The 19586-nt window shown below is 35.7% G+C and overlaps 1 protein-coding gene across 3 annotated transcripts in view; it reads left to right on the forward strand.

Moving 5' to 3' along the window:
• Positions 1-19586, forward strand: part of Rph (Rabphilin) — a 652346-nt gene that overhangs the window by 580722 nt on the left and 52038 nt on the right. For 2 of the 3 annotated variants that reach the window (XM_069824012.1, XM_069824022.1), the window contains exons 6-7: positions 985-1114; positions 17753-17872. In XM_069824012.1, coding sequence (XP_069680113.1) covers positions 985-1114; positions 17753-17872 — 250 coding nt within the window. Of the gene's footprint in view, positions 1-984; positions 1115-8340; positions 9089-17752; positions 17873-19586 lie in introns of those variants that run through there. The other variant, XM_069824031.1, reaches the window with a different exon arrangement.

The following is a 19586-nucleotide window of genomic DNA, read 5'->3' on the forward strand; positions in this document are numbered from 1 at the left end:
CTTTATCGAACTATAGATAACCAAATATTAATTTTTAAGGGACGTTAGCTAACCTGACCATCAAGTAGTTGGACTACCTTTAGAAATGCAGTTTCCCGGATATAGCCTAAAATATTTTTTACATTTTTCAATACAGAGATCTTAAACGTTAAGTAAGATAATGCAGTGATATTTTTAATGCACATTTTAAACACTGTATTACGTACAAATTTGTAACTTTTTTGTTACTTGAGAAATACAGCCAGTTTAATTCTTATCCATGACCTTAAAAAATTAAAAAAAAAAAATTCTCCAACAATAATTTGTTCTATTCCAAACCGCAAATGATAATAAAAAACAAATATGCAATTGCATTACTCAATTATTCAGCCACATGTTAAACCATAAAACTGGAAAAAAATCTTTGTTAATTCTTGAATAATCTCATGTATTGGTAAGGTATGTTTTTTTTTTGTGGACAAATTTACAAACCAAAAAATCGTAAAATTTCAACATCATCTAATACAGTCCTGGGGATAAGAATGACAGTGAAGGGTACGGAGAAACTACCGCCCATGTTCTTTTCGCTTACACCGCTTTATAAATAAACTCACAGTAAGGCTCAGTGCATCAGCGGTGGATTTTTGGCGACCAGCGAGAGCCGAAAGTTTGTAAAAGCTATGATGGCCGCCTGATACAGTCCATCACTGGCCTTCCTGTCTGCTCGTACCGCATTGAAACATTACTATCTCAGCCAGGGAAGGTGGAGTGGGGAGTTAAGAGGTGGTCTGCATGACTCAATTGAGTTATTAGCGCCCAGGCTTATCTAATGTTAATGATAAGAATTAGTGATTAAAATTTCATTTAAATCGAATAAAAATTGTGGAAGTTTTAAAGCTCGCTAGTGTACGCCCTTAAGTAATTCGTGAAGTAAATTTTAACATTGTCGTTACCAGTGCTCGCTCTTTTTTGTTAATGAAAATATGCGTTTGCTTTCTTTTACAGGCGTTTGGTGGAGCGCCTGGAGAACATGAAGAGAGCTGCCATAGGGAACGGGACGAACCAATGCATCCTCTGTGGAGACAGTTTCGGCGTGCTGGGATCAGCCAGTCTGATCTGCCACGACTGCAAGAAGGTAGGTACAGTCCTTGGCGTCGATGTAGGTTCAGGATAATTTGATTCACATATCCGTTGAAAGTGATTGGTGCCCGTGTCAGAGTCGAAAAACTATTATTATGACAAGTATAGTATCTTGCTCAAGTCCTGCATGCCAGTTTAGGACAGACCTGAGATTTTATCCACCCCACACTTCGACCCAACTCCTCACAGATTGAATGCTCTTTAGGAATGAGAATGGTCGAGTTTGAAAATGTTAGTTTCAGACACCTATATAAATGGTGATATTTCAATAATACTTAACAATATATATATATATATATATATATATATATATATATATATATATATATATATATATATATATCAGTGGCGGCTGATTGGCTGAAGCAAATGAGGCCGGACCTCAGCCACTAGCCTATGCTTCTTACATTCTAAATTTTAGTACTTTTTAGTCGTATGTAACATATTAGTTATTTGACTGAAGCGTATAGAGTTGTAGAAGTAGAAAACTTTGTTGTGTACAGTATATAGACCTATCTTTCAGTCAAATTTGTTCATGAGGTCCGAAATGATCTGCATTTCTTGTGTTTTCACGGATTTTAAAAGGTTGCCGTCGGTAAGCTGAAACTGAGGCACATTTCTTGTGCCCTCGTGGCCTAGCAAGTATTCGCCCACCCATCAGCCTTCACTTCTCCCATTCAGAACCCTGTCTTTGTCAATGCCGGCCTCAAGGGTGGGATGGGGTGAGAATAACAGTGATTAATCGATAAATCGTCGTGTGGTTATTTATTTATTTATTTATTCATTCATTCATTCATTCATTCATTCATTCATTCATTCATTTATTTATTTATTTATTTATTTATTTATTTATTTATTTATTTATGTCTATTCTGGTAGAGGTAAGGCCATGAGGCCTTCTCTTTCACACTACCATAAGTGAAATTTACATTGAAACATTAAAACGTAGTACAGTAGCGTGGAAATTAATCCGAACACGACATATTTTTACATTTTCTGTCATTGTTGGCCTCACAGCTGCTCATACCGCTTTAATTGACATCTGTAGTACGTATAATTCCATTGTTGAAGGTCTGTCATTATTTTTTTATAATATGTGACATTTTACCTGTCGTTTTGTACTTATAAGCATTTCAGTTGTGTTGAAGACTTAATACTGCAATCCTGTGTACATTCTGTCGTCTTCACAAATGGATACAACTCCACGAAAACGGTCTAAAATTATAACATTAGCAGAGCATTCTTCTATGACACAGAGGCAAATTGCTGCAGAATGTCACATCGGTTTGGCTACTGTTAATTCGATCATAAAACGATACAGGAGCATTCCATTGTCACGTACGGGACATTTGTACAGAATATAATAAAGTATCTTTTTGATATAAATGAAAATGAAAAACTCATTTCTCAAGAAAGGTTTATTTGGGTATTACATACATAAAATTAGTTATTTTTGAGGTACTTAATAAATACCTAAATGCGAAAGTTTTGATAGATTCGAAGTAATTATAAATGTCACGTACGGGACAAGAGATGTCTACCATTGCTTGCAAGAGAGTAATTAATTTTCAAAATTCAGCTCATCTAATTGATGTTAATCGGTTAATCTTTTTTTGAATACACTACATGTTCCAAGCTAAAGTAAGGTGTATTTAATTTTTCTCCAAAACTACTATCAGACTTAGGAGAAAAATAGATCTCTCTGTCACGTACGGGACAAGGGTTGTCACGTACGGGACTTGTACACTTTTAATGAATTAGCTGTTTATTTTAATCATTATAATATAATTAAAAACCATTTCTTTAGAATTGAAAACAAAGTTTTATTACAAAGTAACACTTAAGAAATATATTAAGCGAATATTTTATTGGAAAGTAATACCTAAATATCTAAAATATTGACTTTTACACTTCATTTTCTGAATGAAACTGAAATTAAATTTTAAAGATCTCTGTTTTTGACACAATCGGAAATAGACTGTCTATCTGTTACAAGAAATAAAACATGAAGTTTTGACCAATCATAATGAGCATTTTTAACATATCCTAATAATTGATTTGGCCAAAGCATTCTTTTTGCCGAACATATTACCATCTGAATTACACATTATTACATGCATTTCTGTAATCCCTGGAATCGGCTTCACATTTTGCCATGGATTTTTTGATAGAATATCCCCTGCAATGTGGTCTGCTTCAACATACCATATTTGGGTCCTTGTGTTCAGAGATGCAGCAACTTGAGCGAAATCTTTTGCTGATTGTATCACAAGTCCATTTTGGCCCATCATCTTACTTCTTACCAGTCGTTTAATGTTTCCACCAACACCATCCACGATCCCTTTACCATGGAATGTCCCAAAATACTTCCATGTGAAATTCTTATTGTACTTTTCAGAAAGAATTTGGAGAACTTTCACCATGAACTTGTTCTTAAATTCGGATGATGGTCCATCTCTCCAAATAATCTCCTCACAGAGGTCTGTACTTTTCACCTTAACAATGTCCCTATAAATCAAATCTAAAAATGAAAAGATTGTATTCTTGTCCTTTTTCACAGTGTCTGAGCAAATAAGAAATGTTTTACACTCACCAGCATAAAACAGCACCTGTAAACAACAAAACACTTGCACGAGACCAAAGAGCACTCTGTACCTCATTCTGATATTCACAACTGAAGGACATTGCGAAATCTATTTGAAGAACACGTTTGGAATCACTTGCTTTGTCCATTTCAAATTCTTTCTGTTGAATCCTTTTCGTATAGACATGTTTAATAATTTTTGGAAAGTCCGTCAGCAGTCGGTCATGGATGTCACCAAGGCAGTTTTCTCTAATTTTAATTGTAAGTCTGCCATCCTCATTTTTCTCCCATTCTTTCCAATTAACTGGGCATTCTGGCTCACTTGGAAGTAACATTAATTTTCCATTTGAACATTTTTCACATTGGTTGTGCCAGCATGATGAATTGAGATTGTAATCACATAGAATACTCTTCCAAAATTCATTTGTATAGTTATATTTCAATGCTTTAAGTTTAAACATGAAATTCTCATGGATGAGACACCTACACTGGTCTGCTGGTGTGTCCTTCAGCAATAGCACATTTGTCGGTCGTAGGCTGCAAAACTTGGAAAAACCGATTTTGAAGCAAGGATATTCTCTCTGAATATCTGAAATGCTTCTCTCAAAAACATAGTTAAGTAATACTTTTGTAGCTTTTCCTTCCTTCCATCTTTCCAGACTGCCATCACATCTTTTATTCCAGGACAAGTGTAAACAATGCATGGACGAAAGAAAAACTGGTTTACTAATATGTTGTCTTCACAATCACCTACTCCATCCAGATTGGCCTCAGTTATCTTGATCAATTCCACGCCAACACGTTTAGCTAATCCTTCCACAACAGCCTTTTGTTTCCTTGGTGATTTAGGAAGTGAACGTGCTGTTTTATGAATAGCTTTTGCATAGGTTTGCTTACATCTGTATACTGATGATGTACTTGAGGTTGGTGTAGTACTGCCACTTTTATTGTGATTCTCCTTTCTCGTTTGTTTTTCTTTTAATTTTGATCTTTGCAGCCTTTTCCTGTCCCTTTCATATTTCCTATGTTGTTCTTGCTTTTCTGTTAATTTTGACTTTTTCTTTTTTCGTAATTCAGAAATTCTTTTGCGTTCTTTTTCAAGAAAACCTGCTGCATCTTCTGTCTTCAGTCGAGCTCTCATCTTTGCCATACGGGATGCACTGGTTGACTTTGGAGGCTCCTCCATGACACTATAAAAATACAGTTTGTTGAAACTATCTTGCGTCTTAAAATCATTCTCATTTAATATAACAATACAAGTAGCATAGTTTAACAGTAAATACAAAATGAATAACTTGAAACAAGATCTTAATTTAATTTTTCAAAAAGACCTACACTTATCTTGTTAAAATATTGCTATCCTTCACAGGTTGTGTGCAGTCCCCTTTATTTCAGTTGATTAAATCTGCAAAGGAACGTTACAAAATAAAATAAGTATCAATAGATTTCAGTACATTAAAAGCCTGTGTACTCGTATATGTAAGTAAGGTACACACACCGTCCCAATGTGATGTCACGTACGGGACAGTAAATAAATTTTTAATAATAAAATTATAAAAAGCTAAAATAATTTGAAAGTTGTGGTAAAGCAAAGATTCCATGTAATACTGTTAACATATAAAGTGTTAAACAATGGAAGCAATTGAAACTGGAAAAAATTAAACTTAACCTCATTTGCGTCACGTACGGGACATTGTCTACTACATTTTTTAAAAACAATTTTAAGTATTCTTAATTTGATTGAAATCTTGAAACTACCTGGAATTAAACCTATCATACTCTGAAATATTGCATTATAAGAGAAAAAACATCATTATAATATGGACTTACTAGCAATGTGTCTTCAAACATTCACAACTGTAACCATGTAAAAAGCAGCTGATGTCAGCCATGTTTACGGCAATACTGCCAACTTATTAACTTGAAAATACCAACTTATCTTCAAAATTGGAATTCTTTGATGTTTTAAGAACACATTAATCGCGGTTTTAAAAAGAGAGAAAAAAATTTCCACAGACAAAATTTCCTCTTTTTCATGGACTCACCCTACAGGGAGACTGGATCCATCACACCCCAGAAAAAAGGAAACTGTGGCCGGAAAAGGAAGACTTCACCTGCAGATGATCGTTTAATTGTCAGGAAAAGTAAATTAAATCCTAGACTAAAGGTGCAATTCCTATGATGCGGCTGACGCACGCGGCTGACGGATTGCGTCTGACGCACTACACTGCTACAATGGAATGTTAGGGAAGTGATTCCTATGCTGCGTCAGCTGCTTGCGTCGACCGCAGTGCAAGTTGAGCCGCGCGGCTGTACCCCTTCGAGAGCAGTACAGACGCAGCCGCAGCGCGTCTAGGAGAAGAGTCTCTGCTTGCCTTGCTGCATAATGTCTGATGCAGTAGATTTATTTACCGTTCTGGAAGATGAAAAACTGGTTGAAAGCCTTTTTTCGTTCTCATAATTTGTGGAAAGCTTCACCACACGTATACTTATTTAAATTGCCCTGGGTTTCCGGTAGATTGATTAGATAAGCTTCTATAATGGTTTTAAATATCGTATAATATTTTTTTAACAAAAAGTTAAGAAAGTGAAAAAAAAAAATACTGAACTGAACTTTCAACTGTCTATCACAAAATCTGCGTCGTAAGGAGCATTTCATAAGAATGAAAATGCTGAAAATTGAAAGTGTGAGAAAACAATGCAAAACTGAGCGTGTCGCAGCTGGAATTTTAAGTACCACGGGACTTTTAAAATTGGCGTATGGACTTAAAAAATAAAATTGTGATTTTTGAGAGAATTTCTTCAAAATTCACTCGTGGTTACCTTTGGAAACAAATGGGAGAATTTGTCGATAGATTAGGTAAAAAAAAATGATCTATCCTAAATTTATATAGTTTATTAGCATTATGTGACACATTTGTATTGTTGTAAACATGTTGTACAATGTGTAAATAACTAGCTTAGTGAGTTCTAATAATACGATTATTTTGCCAGGATACTGTCCCTGCGTGACTACTGAAATATTTCGTAAATGAATCTCGCACATAATATCCATCAATATTCGCAAAACCAACACCCCTAGCAAGTGGTATAAGATTTTTAGATGGTGGTGGTTCATTAGGGTCTAGTTCATAATAAATTCTAAACCACGATAAACTGTGAAGTGTAGTAAATTAATTAACAATTAAATTGTTATTTTTAATGTCACAGAAGCATATCCAATATTCAGTGTGACGATACAAGCACTCAAGAAGACGACGTACTAATTATGGAAGACACTGCAGCGGAGGACGCTGGTGCACCATCAACTTCTCAGATCACAAATGATACTTGAACACAGAATGTGGATAGAACGGTGAATTCACTACGACCACCAAGTAAACGCCAAAGACACCACGAAAAAACTATAGACTTGCAGGAGGATAGGAGTATCGACAGAAAAAATATAATTGACAGTTTGCATCAGAATCACGATGATATCGATTAAAGTATTGCGATATCCATAAAAAAACTGAGATCAAATTTGATTCATGAGGTGAAAATTAGATCACTGCAGATGGTTTTTGATTGGATAGTCGCTACACAAGTCCCTTCATTTTTCCACCGGAACTTTTAGCATCAACAAGCACTAGTAGTTGGATGACATGATCAACTTTGAATACCAGCAATCATTGAATCGTCCGTGACTCGTATGACTACACGGGATTTGAAAGCCGGCAACTTTGCAATCACTGTGATTGTTTTTTCAGTGTTAAAATATAAAAATGGATTAAATTACTACAGTTTATATCAATAAAGTACTTTTACTTTACAGTTTTTTCATTGTTACATTTCAATGTTGCAAGAAAAATGGTTTAAATATATTACTACAATACTACTATAAAGCATTTATACTTTACATACCTCAGTGTTACGGCTAACTTTTATTCATGAGTTACAGGGTACAGATATCTACTTGAAGAATCTTTCTTGAGATCGTCTTTGATCAGATCGAGAACATAGTTGAACTGAGCAATGTTTACCCTAAAGCTCCCGAAGTATCTTGTCATCTTGTAACATGTGCAGATTAATTAATATTGTAAAAAACCTTCCTCACGCCTTGTTCTAGATATGGGATATACTTCAGCGTTTTCCTCATTTATTTGTTAGAGCAGAATTTCTTCCCCTTCATTTTCTTCCAATAGCAATTGAGGACCTAACATTCTAAACGTGTTCAGCGCAAACAAAAAAACTTTCTGAGATATTGATGAAAAACACACTGCGCAATGCATGTTGAGATACCTACAACATCATCTTTTGGCGCACGAATGAGTCCCTTACAGTTGAGCTACAACAAAGACAATTTAATAATATATTCTCATATGGATGTTCCTTCCTTAGATTGAATAAAATGAAATTTGAAAAATTGGAACTTCGCATATTTAGAATATCAGGTCTTCAAATATAACAATAAATCGCTTTCATTCATTGTGCAAGTGTCCGCTCACTACCAAAAGACCGCACGCGTCTGACGTTTCATAGGAATCGCCTACTAATGCGTCAGCCGTGAACGTCAGACGCACTACGTCAGCTGCGTGCGTCAGCCGAATCATAGGAATTACACCTTAACTGCTGTCGACTTAACCCGCGAGTTAATGGCTACCACTGGGGCGAATATTCACGTCATAACAGTGCGGCGTAGGCTTTTGGAAGCTGGACGATGGGCTCGTAAGCCTATTAAGAAGCAACTGCTAACCCCTGTTATGTACAAAAAACGCTTAATGTGGGCAAAATTACATCAACACTGGACAGTGAATGACTGGAAGAATGTACTTTTTTCCGATGAGTCTCATTTCGAGGTCCACGGCCACCGTGTTTCTTACGTACGGAAAGGATCCGAAAAAGTAACAGCAGCTCATCTCCAACAAGCACCCAAATACCCCCGTAAAGTAATGTTTTGGGGTTGTTTTACACATGAAGGGCCTGGAGCATTAATACCTATCAAGGGAATGATGAATTCTGACAAATATATTCACTTATTGGAAACCAGAATCGTACCCCAGCTGCAAAAATCATTTCCGGATGGCAGAGGTGTGTTCCAATAAGACCTGGCACCATGCCATACGTCTCGAAAAACTACAGAATTCTTCAACAAGAAGAATATTCAGGTACTCCCCTGGCCAGGCAACTCATCCCATATCAACTCCATTGAGAACTTGTGGTCAATTTGCAAAAGAAGAATGCAAAAAATGGATTGTTCTACAAAGGAGAAGATGATTTCTGCCCTCATTGGTGTATGGTTTCGCGATGAAGAAATGAAGAATATTTGTGGGAAATTAGTGGAATCCATGCCAAATCGTCTCAGAGCTGTTATTAGGAACAAGGGAGGCCACATAGATTACTGAGGTATGTCTTAGATCCTTTTTTTTTTATCTTGTTTGAGTTTTTTGCATAAGTAATTACGTTGTTCGGATTAATTTGCACGCTACTGTAATATTAATACTGTAGTAATACTAATTGTAAATACAAAATCATTATCATGCACATTAAGCAGCTTACATACTATGTAATGAAATATTGACTAAACACGATACACAATTAAGTAATTGCAATTAATATCCTAATTCCACTTTATAATAGGCCTAAATGACAATTTATACAAACATATAGAATAAATAACCTATAAAAATGGGCTAACACTCACAAATTAAATCCATATAAAAGTATGTAATTCTTAATTCTTAATTTAAATTGATTAACTGTTCGGCAATCCCTGACATGACGAGGTAAGGAGTTCCATAGGGAACAAACTGACACGGTGAAAGAGGATGAATAGAAAGAGGTAAATGACGCGGAATGGATAATAAAGGCCAGTGTTGATTCCACAACGTTGTAAAGTATTCAAAGCGAGTTCTCAGATATTTTGGAATAGAAGTGAGTAATATTCTAAATAGGACAGATAAAGAATGTGCTGTTCTTTGTTCCTTTAGGCGGACCAATGATGTTTCCGGAAAATAGAAATCGAAAGAGATAAGATTGTAATAAATTCATTGTTAGAGTATCGTTTCGAAAGGAAATAATATTGAAAGAAGGTAAGTTTTAAATTAAGATAGACCTACATCATCACTGACAATTTTTCAGAAAGAAAATCTTAAAACGCGAGCTTTCAATGCATCCTGGTGTGAGCAACATAAATGGGTATTTTATAATGTGGTGCGAAATAAACTTTTCTGTTGACCTTGCTTGTAGCTGTAAAAAGAGAGAGACAGAACAGTGTGACCTACTGACTTCTACAGCGATCTGAAAAATATTTCCATGGGAATTTCAACACATGTTTCTTCAGCTGAGCTTAATATACGTTGCTTAATAAAAATTAAACAGTTACTGAAACAAACTCATAGCATAGCAACTTATTTGGCGAGTGACGTTTTTATTTTTCGTTAATGATAATAATAATAATAATAATAATAATAATAATAATAATAATAATAATAATAATAATAATAACAATAACGAGTCATAAGTAATATATCAATGCCGCTACTGATATGTTGTCTCCACAGATAGGCTATAAATTTTGTCTAAGGCAACGAAGTTTAAGGCGGTCTCCTGGAATAAAAATACAACGTAAGTTACGCCGTTTTTTTTCTCCATGTGTGCAGGATGTGAAGAAACAACTACCGGTAGGCCTACTAACAATTTGTCATGTGATAGATAAGAGCAAAAGAGACTTGTTAAGGTATGAAACCTGATTAGGAAATGAGTAATTACTTCGCTATAGGCATATGTTGCATAATATCGATTGCTGTAGAAATAGGCAACTTCTTTAACATAATTACAGTATAGTGTTTGATGTGACACTCTACCACTCTTATTGTACTGCGATAAGTTGAAACAAAATAAAAAAAATATGTAAGGAAACTCATTTTGTATAGGGAAGAATTGTGACGATGTCGTGAATAGTTCCTGGGATAGCTCTGTCGGTAGAGCATTCGTGCGCTAAGCAAAGGGTCCCGGGATCGATACCCGGTCCCAGAACAGTTTTTCCCTTGAAATTATTCAAGCCTGCTTCACAGGAAGCTTCTACCTGAAAGCCAGATTTACATAACTTATTTTGTGTAAGAATGTTTACTTTTTTAATACACAGACTATAAAAACAGCATTTCTCCCTTAAAACTGCAGATAAAGATTACATCTGCAGAAATGATATGGTCATGTTCGCTCCAATATTCTATAGATGTCCTTCTTAGTTTTTGAGCTGCTCCTCCCCCACAAAAAGAGACCTAGCGAGAGGAAAGTTGTTCTTAAGATGTGGTTCGGAGTAAATCAATTCAGGTATCTCGCCATCCAAAAAGGAGAGAGAGAGGTGACAATTCTGGAGGTCTTAGATGCCACAAAACTAATTCTTCTCTTTCTGAATAATATCAAGAGAAAAATTGTTCCGGGGCCGGGAATCGAATCCTTTCCATCTCCTCTTTCTATTTATATTCTGCCAAACGTTTTTCCTAGATTCGCATGTTACCAGCAAAGTGAACAGGAGCCACATGACTTGTTGTACTTGCGTAAGGGTACGAACACGTTGGCGCCTAGCTTTAAAGCTAGCATGCTCCGCTAGCAGTGTTCATGAAAGACAAGGAAGCTTGGTGTGCACAAATTGGAGCTTGTTTGCAGGTCGCTTTAATCTCTCAGCTGACTCACAGCTGATTAGGTCATCTCCTTGGAATCTCTGTGTAGACTTGATATCGCAAGGGATTCAAGTAGTGAGGATGAAGTTGATTTATTAGACAGTGCAGAATCAAAGTGATTATTATTACAAGAATTCTTTTCTCGAGAGTGTTACCTTCATCCTATAAATAATAAAGGGTTGCGTTTGGTGAATATTATCTTTTTAAATATCTGCGGAACTTTTCAGAAAAATGCATTAGCTACCCGAGAGTGGAAATCGAAACTTTCGATTATCTTCTCTATTTAACCAAAGATTTCATACAGAAGGCTTGGAAAAATTGCCAGGGAATCCTATTTTGCAGGAAGAACGGCTTATACTCACACTGAGGTAAACTGTACAATTCTTAAAAAATAGTGCCTAGTGAACATTCTCAATAATTTGATTGATATTAGTTATTATTTATTTGTTTATTTTTTTATTTTTCGTGGTATTAAGGCACATACAGAAGAAAGCGATTAAACTCTTGAAATGAGGTCGAAGACTGCAAATCAGACCTATTGGTGAACGACGATGTCCATTCATCCGAATTCATTAGTAGTTTGTAATTAAAAAATTAATTAAATTCTACCTCCAGTTTTGAATCTATACGAAAAGTTAATGTCGTGGCAGGTCTTTCGAACACACGAGCAATACGTTTTTCTACATCCAATGTGTGCAGTGTTTTAAAACTTTACAACCACTGACACAGGATTCCCGCCACGGGTGAAGCAAGCGGTATGCTCAAGGCGGAGCTTGACAGGCCACTGGCTGATAGTCGGAGTAACCAAGAATGATATTTCCCGCTCCGTTTAACTTATCACGTCGTAGCATCTATGATATTCAAACAATCGCGCTGCAATTTTTTGTATTGATAGGTCAATGTCCAAGGGAAGCATAGAAAACAATTCGAAGTCAAAATATTGCTTTTAAAAGTGAGAAAAAAAATACTAACTTTGAAGTGATCTGCTCACAGAAAAAAATTTGCGGTAAGCGGTAAACTTTTTTGTTTTTCACGTTAGATGGGGGGGTCAAAGCGAGAAAAATGTTGAGTAAGAATGGAAATTCGTTTTAAAAGTTACCGCTCCTCAAAATCTTTACTGGTTACCGAGTTACGGCCAATTAACGTCAAAAGTAAATCACACGCGCGTAGTTTAAAATAGAATACAAATTTGTGTAAATTAAAAAGCACGAATTACACAAATAATTGATAAAAGTCGTCTCTACTAATTACACAAGTCATCATTGACACCTGGTCCACAGATCACCTCTCCAATGCCTCTCTGCTCCACGCCGAGACTTGCGCTGCAAGCTTGAAAGAATGACTGAAACCATTCTTGGAGCTTACAGCGTGCTGGAAAGCTAGCAGTAAAGCGACCATCCATGCGTCAACGTGTGCGGTATCATATGATTCTAGCGATTCATTTCCCCCACTACCGCTACCAGCTACTCTACCAGCTAGTCTACCATCGTCAACGTGTCCGTACCCTAAGACATTGCACTTTTATTGGTGTTAAAGAAGTTGCCTAAGTCTGTAGCGCAATTCACACTCATAAGCAAAGTAATTATGTAATTCCAACTTGTGGTTTCCAGCTTTATTATGTAATATGTATTGGTCCCACCTATGACCACACAAATTATTTAAAAGTAATTTTTTTCACACACTGTACAAGGAAATTGTTTAATGATAACAGGGAAATCGGAATATCCCGAGAAAATTTTTCACACACTCTTCTTTTACTACAAATTTAGCTTGATCTGGATTCGAATCTGTGTCTTCGCAGCTTTCATTATACTAGTATAGCCTATATAAGATTCTTTGTGGATATTAATATCACGATCTAGGAAAGAGATTCAATGGTACTTCAGATCTTATTATTTATGAAATCAATAGGTAACAGCTTGAGTTTCCCGATCAGCACTTTAGGATCCGTGAGACAGTACTGTAGTTCTAATCCAGGCATGTCAAAAATCAGACACCGAAAGTGCAGTGTATGTGCGCGGAACGCAGGTCTGTGCAGATTGCTTCATTCACGTGTTGCTCTTACCAGTTCTTAGCGGGAGGGATGTACAAGAATCTATTCTGCGCTTCTAGTGTTCAATTAAATTGGCATTTGGACATCATAAACATACTTAGCAGAAGGAAAAAACACAATTATTGTCAGTGTCTATATTTGACAATAATTGTAACACAAGAAACAATAGACTTACTCAGTTACAATTCACAATGCAGTCGTTTGTAAAGAATCATTTATTTACATGATTTGTATACAGTATTTGAAGAAAATATAAATATTGCAGTAATTTCGAAACAACAAAAAACGAACACAATATTTCATTTTACGTAGTAGGTACTGATTATTTCAAAGTAATACTCTTTCATTGTTCAAGCATTATTGGGACCATTGGTGCACAGATGCTCCCAATTACATGCAATAGGACATTGTGAGGCTTTTACACTGGAATCATTTCCTTGCTGTATATTAATATAAATCCACATTATTATTAATAAATTGGATAAATTAAGCTTGAATTTAAATTTATATATAGTTTATTTGGAAAACGTTGAGAGCAAGTATTAGCAAGTTGGGAGCGTTACTGAATTGAGTTAAAAGAGTACTTCATAAGCTGTGAAGCGAGGACATTTTCTTTATGTAGGTTTAAAGATTTATTAATGTAAGTATATTAAGATAATATAGTAACGTGAAGTGGAAAATTCGCTATTATGTATTATTTTTCCAGAAAATTTTTCCGCCTTACAAATAGTTACTTTCTTCCTTCACTTACAACCTCAAGAACCTCACATGTATTCCTCACTATATTCTCATCACTTATCAGCTTATCAAATAAAAGTTGTAAGTCGTCTAACCATTGATGGCTGTGTTAGTACAGACTCCAAAATAACATCATTTTCATGTTTCTCTTGCCGTGAGAGTACTAATTAAGAAATAAGAGCAGGCGAATATCATATTTTGAGAACTTTACTAATATGATTTAAATTCTCATGTCACTATTAGGTCCACATGATATGATGAAAGCCTTTCATTTTAAAATAATTACTATTGGCTGAGGAAAACATCATAACAGTTATGTTATATGATTCGTGATTTCTCTTCTTCATTATATCTATGGACTCCTCACTTTATTTTCCATAACGCATTCACAATCACAGCTCAATGAGCACCCGTATTGATCTGTGTTACTGAAACAATAGCTGATCTGCTACTACTGGGTGTTCATTTCAAAGTGTGTCATGACGTCACTGTTGATGAGTCAGCGATTTGAAGCGAGTTTCAGCTTTTGTGTCAGAGAAGTTGCCTATTAATCAAGGCGTTCAATCTGCACTTGAGAACGTGTACGGTATAACTTGAACGTCGTAGCAACAGATGGCGGTGTGTACAGTCTGTGTGCTACCATAACCTTCTTCGAACTGTGTTCTGCGCGGCCAAGTCGTACGCAGGGTATTCGTTATCATCGGTTGCGTACGGCAACATTCCAAAATACAAATCCAATGCTTCGTGTCCATGTTGACCGTCGAAGTTAAAGTCAACAAATTCGTAAGTAATCGTCTTAACCCTCTCCCCATATCCCGACAGTAAGAAAAAACTCACCTCAATACATGTTTCAAAACAGTTCACTTTCCTGCCACTACCGGCGTTACCGTATGTATCAGTAAGTACCCTTCTGAATGGACGCCGTACTTGCTAGGCAACTTCTCTGGCAGATAGGTAATACACCTCTGCGGAAGTGTAGGAAGATTGAATTCTCTAGGCTCATCGACTAGCCACATGACGGCATACAGCGAGCCATGACACACTTTGAACTGAACACCCAGTATAGGTACTGTACAGCCCTGTCGCATTCACCTCCAAGCCGATTCGCTCCCTCCAGGTAGGGGAATAGGAACTGCACGTTGCACAGAGACCAGTGCACAATGTGCGCGACTGCACAATTTGCAGGGTTTTGACATGCCTGTTCTAATCCATTCCCCATATTCTCTCCGTGTAGAGGTGTGTAGAGTGAGGTTATTCGCTGTCATATTTGAGAAAGATCGGACAATTAAGACTACAATGCAATGCATTATGTAGTTTCTAAGTACCTTGAGCTCAGTGAAGTCCATCACTGTGGAGTAACGGTTAACATGTCTGACCATGAAACTAGTGGACTCGGGTTCAAATCCTGGTTGGGACAGGTTACTTGGTTGAGGATTTCTCCAGGTTTTCCGTCAACACATTAAGAACAAATGCTGGATAGCTTTCGGTACCGGACCCTGTCTCATTTCGTTGGCATTATCACCTTTATCACACCCAGACGCTAGATAACCATCGCGTCGTAAAATAAACCAGTTTTAAAAAGAAGTTCAATAGAATCATCGCAGTCCATGTTAATCATCCAGGAAGCATAAGAGTCGTTCTCTAACACGACAGCGCATGGCCTCAACTGCATGCAACGTATATAGGCTATACGAAACTCCTGTCCTTTCCACCATACACTCCCTCGAACTAGCTACCACTTATGATTTCATATGATACTCTGGAACTACAAAGATGACCAGCATGCTTGATGCTTTGCATTATTGCTTCCAGGATCAAGAATGCAGCTATACTATAAGAGAATTTTTGAACTCCTAGAAAGGTAATAAAAATGGATGGTGTTTCGTGGACAAGCAAAGAAAGGTCGTTGATATCTTTCTGTTTATGTTACTATTTTTTTTCTTTGATAATATTAAACTCCTCATTATTTTAGCATCAGCGTAAAATTGGTTTTGGAGTGAACATTTTCTGTAAGATAGAGCGTCATGTTTCAGACTACATTTGTTAACATAAATCTTCAGTCAACAAAGCTATAGGGCTATAGATCAGAGAGTCGAATATTCCAGATCCTTTAATTACCAAACCGAACTTTAATATAATTACCATAGTACAAAATTGTGAAAAATATTATTATATATTATAATGAACACTATAACAAATGTATATATATAAAGATGATAATCATATTTTGTGTTACATTATTGTAATAATAGATCTACACAGGACAAATAAATGGACACATTCAGTTTTTGTACGTTTCTCTCTATATTGCAACTAGTGAAGTTTACTTCTGCGTGTAGATTATTAGGGGATTGTGCTGCAAAATACATGTCAGTGTTTTGTGTTTTAATTATGTACGGTACTTATTATGTATTTATTTTAGCTAGTAGGGTAGGTAATTAGAGTACGGTAGCAAGAGTAATGAACATTCATAACATTAAATTAGAATTTTAATGTTTCATTACAGCTTAACTGCCATGCCTTCAACATGTGTTTTTTTATATAGGACCACTAAATGCTTCTTCAAATACATATCCTCTAAATTACTAGCATATGAACGCTTTTTCCTTAATATTGGTGCTCACAAGTAAATACGTTTAAAATAAAAATAATTAACACAGTGTTTATATATAGCATTTGTTTTATAATTAATGTTTAATTTATTATGTAGTTACACTTTTAATGAACAAATGGTAGGCCTGAGTGAGTGAGTGAGTGAGTGAGTGAGTGAGTGAGTGAGTGAGTGAGTGAGTGAGTGAGTGAGTGAGTGAGTGAGTGAGTGAGTGATCCAGAAAGTAGAAAGTATGAAATCTCACATACGGTACTTTTAAATCTTCTTTCTTCATTGATTATTTTAGGCATTTTTTTTACTCTACTTATGTAATTATTATGATTAATGTCTATTTAAAATATGGTTAGGTTTAGACCGTTATATAATAAAAGACAAAAATGATTTTTGTTTAAATGTTGAAACTCCAAATAAAATTCTTGAAATGATTTTAAAAACTAAAGAAAAGTAAGAATTTAGTAATTCTATGGTGTTATGGCAGAAGTCGATATGTACAATTTTATCAAAAATATTTTACTGTCTAAATATGTGTTCAACGTTATAGCAAAACATGGTATGTCTACTCCCATTTAGTACCTAATACTAACACTAATAATAAAAATATTCTTTCTAATGTACTATCCCTGATTTTTCCTGAAAGAACCAACTTTAAAACTGCTCTCTGCAAAATAAGGAAAATGTACATGATCAGCTTATGCCGTAACACCACAGAATTATTCTTCTGGCAACAAATAGAAAGAGATGGAAAATCACATAAATAAATTTTCAATTTAGTCAAGCACTTTACAAAAAATATTTAAATATCATGACAATGAACATTTTAAAGTTCTTGATATTGCTAATGAAATAAGTGTTTACTTTTTGACTGAAAGAAGTATACCTATATATTTCATAGCAGTAATAAAGTAATTACCGATTTTTGCAAGCTATTAAAACATTTCAAAAAGTTATTTTATTAGAAAATTTATACTGAATTCTGATTTCAGGCTGTGTGTCAGAAATGCGGAATAGAAACAATGTCAGCCCAGAAGGAGCCGATCTCCCTGTGCAAAATCTGCTCAGAGACACGTGAAATGTGGAAGAAGTCCGGAGCGTGGTTTTTCAAGGTTCTTGTCTACCTATATAGAAAATAAGAGTTACAAACTTCAATTTCCTTTACTCTGTTGTTTTGGAACATTTCTGTGTAACTCAACCATGATTCATTGGCCACAAATCCTAATGTTCATTTATTCAGGAGATCCAACATTCATAGACAATAAACACAAGCAGTAACTTATTTATATCTATGGCCTGCAGACATGGGAGATCAAATCTTTCTCAAAATGAAAGAAGTCTCAAATTGAAACTTGACAACTTTTCATGTGAAGGTTCGGAATTCAAATTCAACAGATCTATGAATTTCTTTGTGAACAAAGCAGCTGTTGAACAGAATGTCTCCTATTTTTTAGCTTTCCCCATACCGTTCTCAATATAGGCTATATATTTCTTATCGGTATATTTCGTTGACTTTAAACAGTCTCTGCTGCGCACAGAGTTCATAAAATAAATATGTATTTAATGCACCTGTTAGAGGCAGATAGGACATCAGCTTTCCGGAGGTAAAATCGAAATAGTCCAAGTGAGATTTGTGATGGACAATGACGTGTTGGAGCAAACTTTTTAGGAATTACTTATCCCTATCTCCCTACTATCACTTTTATATGCAGTAATTAAAGAGTTTTCGCACTTCCACCGTCCGAACTAGGTTTGTTCCCAGCAAGCAATTCAGAACGCGTTCCGAACTATGAGTAATACCGAACTTCTTTCGATGCATGTACCAGTTATGAGTTGTGTACGGTGTCAGAACTAGTTCGGGATTTTATGTTGTTGGAATGTTTCTTGAACTATTCTTTCACTGCCTTTGGAGTTTCTTCTCACATTAAAATTATATTCATCTTCCGAATTTAATTCGTCATAAAATCACTATCACCTTCTAAATCACGATGGACTATCTTTTTTTTTTAATATTATTTTAACCTGCCTAGTCTCGAAGTACTTTAACCATAACTTTAGATTAAACCATCTGCGCATCCGTCAACGGTTAGGAATTCCCAGTTCCTGCTCTTAATCGAGAACCAATTTCACTCGTTCCGAACGAGTTCTAAAGCACGTTGGAACAGGGTACTGTGAGTTCAGTACCGGTTCGAAATCAGTTCTAGCCTTGTTGGAACGCACATTGAGCTACTGCGCATGAGCAGGCAGTTCAGAATCGATTCTAAACTGTGCTGGAACAAACCTTATATTTACGTTATTAGTGACGTATTAATGACGTATTGAACGTATGGTACCAAAATAAGAGTTTTCGTAATAACAATAACGTTTGTACGTTCGGTAAAGTTGTTCGTCACTCTTATTTCTTTCTGTCACTCATTTATTTACTGTTATTTTTCAGTCGTCGACATTTTAGATATTTCTCTCCGTAGCTACTGTTGCTCTGTGCCCGATCTAAAAAAAAAAAAACAAAAAAAAATAATAATAATATGAGGTTATGATAATAGGCCTATAAAACTGTTGCAGGAATACTGTTTTATACCGTCAGATGTGAATACGGCTCGGATAAAGTATTACCAAGGTTAGGTATTACCAAATACATTATAATATGACTGTTTAGACCTTCAGTGTATTTGGTATTACTATCGGACTCAGGGGCGGCCGATCCTTAGGGGCTACCGGGGCCGTGCCCCACCAATATTTCGTCCCCCATAATTTTTTTCCCATTTAAAATACGCAAATTTTGTTCAGGACAGTGTACTGGGTGCATAATATTGTTTTAGTAAATTT

This window comes from Periplaneta americana, chromosome 1 (assembly GCF_040183065.1).
Source record: "Periplaneta americana isolate PAMFEO1 chromosome 1, P.americana_PAMFEO1_priV1, whole genome shotgun sequence".
Classification (NCBI taxonomy): domain Eukaryota; kingdom Metazoa; phylum Arthropoda; class Insecta; order Blattodea; family Blattidae; genus Periplaneta; species Periplaneta americana.